At 33.1% G+C, this 10,799-nt stretch overlaps 1 protein-coding gene across 1 annotated transcript; it reads right to left on the bottom strand.

The window, feature by feature from the left end:
• Nucleotides 1-6,608: 6,608 nt before the first annotated feature.
• On the bottom strand, nucleotides 6,609-9,538 carry LOC106428187 (zinc finger CCCH domain-containing protein 30-like). Its single transcript, XM_013868943.3, has 2 exons — nucleotides 9,235-9,538; nucleotides 6,609-8,866 (listed from the first exon to the last, which is right to left on the bottom strand). Exon 2 carries the CDS (start codon nucleotides 8,820-8,822, stop codon nucleotides 7,056-7,058), a length of 1,767 nt encoding a protein of 588 aa, XP_013724397.1. The 5' UTR covers nucleotides 8,823-8,866; nucleotides 9,235-9,538; the 3' UTR covers nucleotides 6,609-7,055.
• Nucleotides 9,539-10,799: the final 1,261 nt, after the last annotated feature.

The following is a 10,799-nucleotide window of genomic DNA, read 5'->3' as shown; positions in this document are numbered from 1 at the left end:
ATATTTAATGTTAGGCTTCTTAATTATTTCAGTGGCATAAATTTATAAATAAGTGGTAAATCTTAGAATTATTTTTTATTTGTACTTCTGTTTTAATAAGATAGATTATTTTATATACTAAATTTATCGTATTTTTCGTTTGTACAAACATTTATCATACTGAATTAATGTTTTATGGTTGTTTGATTTGACATAAATTTAATAAATGATAAAATTTAGGATTAGACCGTTTATTAGTTGCATTTAGCATGATAATTTAAAAAGAATTGGGTTATACCATTTTATTTCAAAATTAATTACTGATATATATATAATATGGTCTAGATTAAACATGATAAACAATTGAACGATAATTGCCTAATGGACTGTTTTGTCTTAGAAATGTTATTGTTTCGATGTATATTGTTTTTGTTAGGAAAATATTATATATAAGTAAATTTTAGGAAAATATCATATATTAGCAAATTTTGGATGTTTAGTTAAGTTTCTAATGGATGGTCAAACATAGACTTTTGTATGATAGATAAAAAAAATAGGACCCTAAATTAATAGATTTGACATGGTCTAGATTAAACATGATAAACAATCAAACGATAATTGCCTAATGGAAATATATATGTCTTATCTTAGAAATGTTATTGTTTAGATGTATATTATTTTTGTTAAGAATATATCATATATGAATAATTTGTTAGAAAAATATCATATATGAGTAAATTTAGGATGTTTAGTTAGGTTTTTAATAAATAGTCTAACATAGATTTTTGTATGATAGATAAAAAAATAGGATACTAAATTAATAAATTAGATGGCTAACCATAAAGAAAAAAAAATATCTGAAAACATTTAATTGGGTCCCATGAATGGTATTTGAACCCCACATAAAAACATGCACTTGAAAGCTCACAGATCTCCCAAACCCTAACAGCAACTCTTCATTGAATCATGCAATCCCAAACCTCTTTGCTCTACCATTAAAGTCAGTCATATGCTCAGAGATTTTATGGCTTTTGTTGAGGGGACCATATTTCTCACTTTCTTACCTTCACATCCATTTCTTGGATTCAACTCCTCCACTCTTATACAGATATATGAAATTCCCCTTTTATTATTTTTTCTCAAAAAATGGTCAATTGTCTTGCGAGATGAGATAAAGATAACATACAAAAACTGTATATAACCATAAACTAAGTACAAATTTTTGTGGCTATGGTTTTTATAAATTGTAACCATAAACAGTTATGCCATAACAACATGGTGATTGCCTCGAGCGAGACGCTACAAAAGAAATATAGTTATATGTAGACTGTAGTTATTGGTCAAATAGCTATACGAATGGTGAAAAAAGGTTTTATTGTAGTCATAAAATATATAAGATGAGAAAAATAGTCTAAATTTTGAGAGACAAGCATATATATCTTGTCCTTTTCGTTGTATGTGACTTTACAATGTTCAGCTATATGTAGAAGGACCGAACTTCAAAGTAATACATGGTGAAAGATATTTTATTTTATGTTGAGGAAAACAGAAAAAAAGAATGAGAGGAAACCCAAAACTAAAAGCTTTATAACAAATGCAAGTGGAGTTAAAACAACAGAAGACCTCACTGCTCTCTTTGATCAGTGTTAAGCAATTTACTTTAACTCTCCATCACTTTATCGAAGTCACCAAACATATCATTATTATTTTTATATAATCTCACGGTATGATCTTCATTCATTACACATTACAAAGAGGAAATGATTTACTAGTAAATGAAAAATACTTTGTGTTTAATTGATCCCTCTATGTGTTTTGACCAATTAAAAATAGTCGGATATTACGCGCTAACGTTTTATATTCCATGCGTCGTTGCTTGAAATTTGTATAGTCGTTAATTTTAGAACGCATGGAAGGTTGGATAAAATAAAAATAATAGTAAATAAGTAATTCAAGTTTCATATTAGATATTATACCGAATAAATTTAATATGTATAAATATTTTATATATCTAATTTAGTTCTACTCAGTATGATGCATTTTAGGAAGCAAGCGACCAAAAAATAAATTGTGGAATTTATGTTCAAAACAGATATTATCATATTAAACGAGAAGTTAGACAGATGGTGATGAACATCTGGTTCAAGTAGATTGTCTTGTTCAAGAGGGCATCATCAAATCCGTCACAACAAATTATTATCAGAAACCAAGGTTCCATGGTTTTTGAATTGAAGAAAGGATTGTTAGAGTAAGTAAATAATTTAAATTCAACATCGGATAATAACTAAGACCAAATAAAAGTCTAATATATATCATGGTACAATTTCATTTAATATGAGTTCTTTGGAAAGTAACCGATCCAAAAATGAATCGGTGAGTGCTTAGGCCAAAGTATATAATATCATACTAAGTGAAGAATAAAAGTTATCTAAGCATTATGACTTAGTTAGTGGTCAAGATTTAAAGACTCATGCACCAAGTGTAGAGTTTGATTTTTAGAAGATGTAATTTTTTTTGCAAATTATAAGATGCAAGCTTATCGGAGATTTTAGAGTGCTACAGAAAAATTCGTTCGATTGTGTATTGTGAAGAGAGCATGTCTATCGAAGATGTTGTATATGCAAAACCTTCGTCCATTGATCCGGGTGTTACATGGAGAGCTCTATTGTAAAATTGTTCGTGAAGTTGTTCAACATATGTGCTAGTTTATCGTTATTTGTAATGGAGAATATATAATAATATATTCAATGTTAAAAAGTTAAGAATAATTAGATATCTATTTACATACATTTGGCTTTAGTAGAACGTTTGACACATGAAGACATCTGGTCTGTCACAACAACTAATATGAATATATATATATATTACTCCTTTCTTCTTTGAAAAAAAAGATTTTTAAAGTTTTCATATATATTAAAAATATTATAAAATACTTAAATTAATTAAATTATTTATTTTACTACACAGTTTCCAATAATTATTTATAATTTAATCAGTTTTAATATTTCTAACAAATTTTTTAAAAGTGAACAATTCATTAAATAAAGGAATTTAAAAAAATTGACAGAAGTATTTTTAAAATCTTATAAATATTAATCTTTAACAAGAAAAAGTATCTAAAAATTATTTTCGGAAATAAAAGGAGTACTAGTACTACTATATACAAAGAGAGGTAAAGAAGACATGATTCAGTGAGTAACATTTATATTTAGGCGGTGACAACAACATATGAAATGAATGGGCTCTCTCGACTCTGTATATGTATGTGAAATGTCAGTAAAAATACAAACACATACTAAGTGTAATGTGTATTATTATAGCCTTTGGAAGGTCTAAGCTTTTGGTGGTTTGTAATTATCATTATTGTCTGAAACTGATATGGGTCGTGTTTCTTTTAAATGGACCACCAGTTATGATTATTCCTATATACGCATATAAATGTATAATATAAAATATAGTGAAAGCAACTTTTCAGATGATGGTTTAACAATGTGGCCATGTGGGGAACTTTCTCTACATTATGTGATATGTCTCCGGCCCTCTTGTCAATTTCTTTCTTTTTGAAACAAACAAAATTCAAAGAAGGAAACACAAACTCTTATGATGATTTTAAAAATATATATTATTACCCTCGTGCGTCGAATATGAGTCAGGTATATATACATTTATGAACAATTTTATTGCTAGAAATATGCATTTTAGGTACTTTAAAACCCAGTTTTGTAATAGTACGCTAAGCTATGTGTGTTGAATCTTGATTATTGGCATATCACCCATGATGAATTTCCTTTCTTTTTGAAATAGTGTAGTTCCGTTGATGTTTTGTTTGCATGAAGATAAGGAAAATATATGGAAAATGCGAAAAAAGGAAGAGAAGAACACATTATATATTTTTATAATCAGCTGTATTACATAAAATTGTCTGATCATAATCAAATTATTTCGTCTTCCGTCTTATTCACTTTGCCTACACGTACAAAACCGTGACATAGTATAAATTGATAGAAACATCAATTGTTTTTTTTTTTGTATAACCTTATTAGTTTAAGTAGTAGGTGAAGAGAGACACAAGGGAAGCTCCAACCAAAGAGCCAAGAGCCGGTACGGCTACGGAGGCTCCACTTGCGGCAGGTCCTGGTGCCGGAGCTCCAACCTCTGTGGCCATGACGGTGGTCATGGAAGCAGCAGCGAAAAGAACTCCACAGGCAATCTTCTTCATCTCCATTTCTAGTTGAGACCTGAAAGGTTTTTTTCTTTTTTTTTAGTGGTAGTTTTGTTGCTTTTTTTTTTGTTTCTTGCAGGTCTGAAGAGAATTGGATGGTGATCAAGTGGATTTATACGGGAGGTAGTTAAGTTATTTTTAGGGATGTTTATTTTAGGTACCCATTTCTAACAAACTTATTTGGAAATTACATCAATAATGTAATGTAAGTATACTGATAGCCGTTGAATTTGTGGTTCATTTTGTGGCTTTGAGTTATTTAAGCGTTTCCATCCATATTTTTACCGGGTCAAAAGTTTATTTCTAAGTTAGAAACTCTATTTAGTTTATTTACGAACTTTTAAACAAAATAAGGATACTTCTTATTTTTGAAAACGGCACTAAATAAAAATAAAATAATATATAGCATACTATTAACCAAAATTAGCATATTGGACGACTGGGAACTGAAATGTTGTAAATTAGGATTTTAACGTTGTGCTATAATATTTTATATAGTATATGTACATGTACTTAGTTTTCGTTGATCCTAATACCTTTTTAGAGTTATTGGTCTGCACATGCAAAATTTAAAATTCAGTTTCTTCTTTTCGCATGATTATATACATTTGTGTTCTGATCATATATCTTGTTTCAGTTATCGTAATAGAGGTATTGTATCCAAGATAGCAGGCTTGGCCGCTTGGCATGCATAGAATGTGGATAACTATGTCTTTTTTAATAGGATATAAATATCCGAGAGCATTTTCAATTCCATTTCGCTATGTTGTTTCCTTCCTCATAGGCTGTTTTTTTTGGCATGCATAGAATGTGGAGAACTATGTTTTTTAGGTTACTAATGGCTCCCAAATAGAAATCGCTTTATGCTAATTCTATACTAAAAAAAAAAAATCTATACTAATTCATATGGGAAAAGAACTTCACTTAATCCACATAATTTATTCGCATGAGATTTAAAAACAATCATGTTTTACGTGGGAAAGTTTGAGTGGAATTTATCTTGGTTCTTTAAATTAGTTTGAATGTTTTACAAGGATCGCATGGATCTTGTGAGGTTTAGTGTCTTCGTTTTCTCATCTAATGACCTCTCTAAAGAGAAAGCCCACTAAGCAATATAGTTTTTGTATGTTCAAATGGTCAGAAAGGGAAGAACGAATGAATTAGCTTATATTTAAGCTTCTTTTGATGAATACATTCTCAAAAATCATAAAATAGTAAATTTTGTATATATAAAATATATTTGTTGGAATTTATTAAGTTTATGTCCAATTCTATATTGTTTATTTTGGGCTTTAAACAAACCTGCATGGTTTTACTTTTGATTTTCTTCATAAAAGATTTCGTACTAATTAAGTTAGATATATCTTTATATATTAGACTTTCTTTTGTTTAATTTTCAGTGTGAGACTTTGTTTGATATCTCTCATTCTTTTTTTTCATGCTCTATTGATCTTCTGGCTAGTTTCTGCCACTGTATTTTGGTTTTCTTGCGGATCTTCGTCAAACTTAGTTCTGATATCAATGTTGGATTTATTAAATTCATGTTCAATTCTATATTGTTTGATTAGTATGATATTGTCCACTTTGGACTTTAGGCAAATTCATATGACTTTATTTTTTTGTTTGGCTTATAAAAAGTTTTGTATTAATTAGAGTTATACATCTATTTATATATTAAACTTTGTTTTGTCTAATTTCCAACGTAGGATTTTGATATGTCATAATATTCTGAATAGTTTTGCTGTTATCTCGAATAAGATACCCCGTATAAGTTTTGTGCTCTGTGTTTGATGATCGCATCACCGCAAACCGTTCGGTGAATTTAATATTAATGGAAATATAAAAGGTGATAACGAAAATTACTTAGGAACAAACATATGCACCGAAAGTCGATCACTGAAAAGTGCCGACTATCAACTATTTTATTCTCTTCCCAGATCTATTTGCTCTCTTAAACATCACAATACACAATATCAAAATGCAAGGTGAACATAAAGAAAATAAACACGATCGTAGTGCTAATACTAGACTTGGTTTACTTGACACCTCTAACGCCATATAGTGACTGTGATTTTTGGTTTGTGACAGTGAAAGATGACAAATCGTCGACGTTTAGAGTTAGAAGAAACTGAGAAAATGAGGATAATGAAAAGTGAGATCACGAAAGGAGAACAGAGAGATAACTATTCTAAATCAAGTTTTGGAGGTAATTTAGATATTGACACAAGAAAATTTTTGACATGGAGAAAATATTCTGGAATGATATAAAATATAGATAAAGTATATTGAAGTGTAATTTTTTCTTATTATATTAACCCACCATGCCACCAACTCTATACAGATTCCTAAGCATTTAAAAATGAAAACATGTGATTGATCTGTTTCAAGATTGACAGATGAGAAGAACTTACTTAAAAGAGATTTATTATAAAAACATATTTTCCAATAACTTAATATAATGTAGTTTTTGATGAAAAAAAATAAATACAAAAGGGAAAGAGAGAACCTAAAGATTAAAGATTACAGAATTTCATTTCAGGGTCCCCTCATAGCAAACAATCATAAAATGATACTAGTAATCATGATAATGTGAGAAAGAAATTCAAAAAGAAAAATGAAAAATAAGGTCTTTTTTTTTCTTTCTCCTCCCTTCCCATAAGCCTTTTTCTTGTTTTGTTTCCTTTAACTAATGCGAAAACTAATAAATCAAAAACAATGAAAACTTCAACCTCTTTCCTTCCTTGTTACCCTTTTACAACCACCACCTGCGAAAAGAGGTTATTATATCTACCACAAAGAGAGACAGACAGACCAAGACCATTAAAAAAAATGTGCTTCATTGGTCTATAGTCTCTCAGTTATGCTGAGGTATGAGCTGATCGAGCTGCATTTGCTCAATCCAAGCTTCAAGCCCTGCATTGTCAGTTACTACTTCAACCGTTGTTGGTTTCTTTGAGTTCTCTTTGCCCTCGTTTGGAGTAGACTCCTTCACTAATGACTGCACCCATGACACATCAGGCTCATCATCACCATCAAACAACGATGAAGATGATCTTAAATTACCAAGTGCCTCCTCTGAGCTCATCCCCCAATCCGGTTCACCATTTGAAGAACCCCACCACGAGCTGTTGTTAACCGGTGAACCAACAACAGGACTTGTGTTTGATCTAAGCTCCCTGGAGCTAAGGCTACGGAACCGATGCTGCTGTTGCTGAGCCAACATGGAAACACGAGAACTCATTGGCGAGATTGGCTCAACCACGTTCCGAGGCGACATCCTTCCTCCTCCTGAAAACAAAGAGTGGTCCACGCTCTTTGGTGAAGACAACATGCTCTGTTGCTGCTGGTGGAACTGGTTGAAGACAGCTGACTTGTGTGTCGGCGAGAAAACAGCTGAGTCAGTAAACCTAGGAGATGAAGAGCCGCCTTCAGGTGAGAAAAGATCTTCAAGATTCGAATGAGGCAATGTCTTCATCCGACCAGACCAACTTAATGAGTTTGAAAACTCGTTGAGGAGCTGCTCCTGCTCGTAATCCGACAACACATCTCTCGCATTGAGAGAAGCTCTCAGCCTGCTCGACTGTAGATTGCTTCCAGGCAAATGCAAAGCAGGAACACTCGGATGCGGCCACGACATAGCCGAGGATGATGGCGAGAGAGGAGACATGGGACTCAACCCCGCCGCAAACTCAGCACCCGACCGAGGGGAATGAACAGCCGAACCGGTGGATGAGTACAACGGTCGAAGCTCATCAGGCGTATGCGCGAAGAAACAAACGCGACGAGCGCATCCCGTTCCATCTTTGCAAAGACGCGTACGGTACTGAGCTGGATGAAGCCAGCATTCAAACACGCCGTGCGCGTACTCGCACATGTCTCCTCGTCTGCAATCTCCTCTCTTGAAATCAGGACATGGGACACAGCTGTAATGAAACTTCCTCGGGTCTCTCCTCCTCGCGTTTTCGCCAGGGTGGACGAAAGGACACTCGGTCCAATCATGAGAGTAGGCACGTGAGCAAGGCCTGACTTTAAACGAATACATTCTAAACTCATCAGTAGCGTAGATACAGTTCTTGATATCCGGCAAAGACGGATCAAGAACAAGAACAGGATACTCTTTCTTGAACTCAGTAGGAGAAGAGTGAGAAGCAGATGAGGAGAGAAGCAGCTCCTGAAGCATCACCTTCACACCTTCAAGCTTAGGAGGAACAACAATAACATCACCACCTCGTTGACCATCACCATCCAAAGCATCCAAGTCAGCTCCAGCTGCGAGAAGCAGCTTAACCACTTGCACAGCGTTAACAGCTCCACCAGAGGCGGCGCAGTGTAGCGCGGTGGTCTGATCGTTCCCGCAAGCTCGGTTCACGTTAGTCAAAGGGAGAATAGCCTTGATCACATCAAGGCTTCCGTAAGTAGCAGCGACCATCAAGGGCGTCCTCAGATCGTTGACCATGATGGATTTAGAGCCTTTTTGACGACCGTACCAGAGACCAGGCTCGTCTACACAAGAAGGGTCTCTCTCTATAGATAGCCTTACACCTTCCACGTCGTTGTTCGCTGCTAGCTCGAGGAGGCTTGAGAAGGTATCCTCTGTCTCGACTCTCAAGTGATTCATCATAACAGAGATTATTCTCTTTTTGAAAAGATGTTGAATGGCACGATCTGGAAAGGATCAAACTTTCAATCAGAAAAGATCACTCATGTATATATAAAAACTAATAAAGAGAGAATCTTTCTCTATTGATTTCCAGAAACTAGACAAATCTCAGCTTAAAAGTCATTTCAGACAAGAAGGGTAGGTTCTGTCCTAAGAGATTCCCAAAAGCAAACCGTTTTGTTTTCCTTTCTTAAAACCAGTAAGTCAAACAGGTTTCAAAGAAGTATCAAGCACGAGGGTTTTGTAATAACGCTAGTTCCAAAAATAGAACAAGGAAACATATACAATCAGAATTTTCATCGGAACAAAAGTCAAATAGGCTAAATACAGAAGAAGAAGAATACATAAATGGATCTATGTTGCATGTACGTACACAGAGATTACTTAGAAGATGAAAGTCAATCTTGCCGGAGACTTTTCGATGGTATCAGTTTATAAGTAGATCTAGAGAAGAATGGAGTGTTACTGTACAAGTGAGCACAAAGAGGATGAAAACATTATCTTCCCAGGGGGAAAAAGAAAGAATCGGTGAAAGTGTTTAGAGAGAGAGAAGAAGAAGAAGACGAAGAAGAATAGAGCTTGTTCTTTTTCTTTTTCTTTTTGGACAAAGAGCTTGTTCTGCTTCCAAAGCTTAGATCTCACTATAAAAATATTTTGTACATTTAGAAAATATTTATTTCCTGAGAAAACATTTCTCGACATTTAATTTATACTAAGCTTCCCTATCCAATACGGGAAAGCTACTGCTTTAAACAGTAAACTCGTCATTTAAAAATCCAAATGCTGATTTGGCAGAGCTTTATTGGCTAAATTTGGAAGTGGATACGCATGTATCAGGCTTTGTCCCTCAGTAATTCTTTTTCTTAAAATGTAAGGAAAGGAGTTAGAAATCTAGTGAATCGAGTTACATCGTATTAAAGCCTATTTTGATACACTTGCAAGGGGGTCGACAAAAACAAAACCAAAAAGTCTTAACCAAACCGACTTAAAAAGTAAAATATGAACCAAATTGGATTCGCCATAAATACCTGAACGAATTTATTTATACGGCATTTCAAGTTTTAGTTCTTTTTTTTTCTCAACCAAGCATTTCATTACTTAAGAGAAAACTAAGAGTTCAAAGCATACAAGGCAGATTTAGCCAAAGCATCTGCAACAGAATTTTAGTTCTTAATTCAAGTTTTAGTTCTTATTCGAATCTGAACGAATATTTAGTAAACAGGTGTGTGGTTTATAAGTACTAGAGCCTAGAAGTGGGCACAAATCGTATATCTCAATTTCTGGAGGTATTTGTGATTCGATCTGTTTGGTTAGAATAATCAATTATCAAATCCAATCCGATTTGATTCAATCCATAAAATAAAACTAAATAAAAAACTAAAATAATATAAAATAATAATATTTTATTACAAAAATATATTTACTTCTAAAGAGTCTAATAACTAATATAATAAATTTTGTAAATAAAAATACTATAAAACTTATATAAAAGATAATATTTATATAACTTATGTATACAATTCTTTAAATATATACATATATGCATATAACTGATCGGATTTGATACTCATTCTTTAAAATATTAGTATTTGTAATTTCTTCGTTTTTTACGGATATTATATGATTTGCTTCGTAGAGTTATGAATATTTAGATTTTTTGGTTTAACTCGAAATGGATAACAAATCAAATCAAAATTTACGGATATTTTGCCCGTCCCTAATTACCATGATGATACAGTGAACCAAGCTCTGAGAGAATTTAGTGAGGCTTACAACCCTGTTGAAGAGAAGGAGGCTTTGCTTAGTTACTCTTCATGCGCGTAACGCCACTTGTTTTTGGCACAGACTAAGCCTTCTGTACGTACAAGTGTCAGTAATGGTGGAGTAGGACCGGCACCATTAGTAGACTTACACGAACCTTTCCTTTCACTACAACTA

This window comes from Brassica napus, chromosome A3 (assembly GCF_020379485.1).
Source record: "Brassica napus cultivar Da-Ae chromosome A3, Da-Ae, whole genome shotgun sequence".
Lineage (NCBI taxonomy): Eukaryota > Viridiplantae > Streptophyta > Magnoliopsida > Brassicales > Brassicaceae > Brassica > Brassica napus.
The sequence above is the reverse complement of the archived record's forward strand: the minus strand, read 5'-3'. Positions and strand labels throughout refer to the sequence as shown.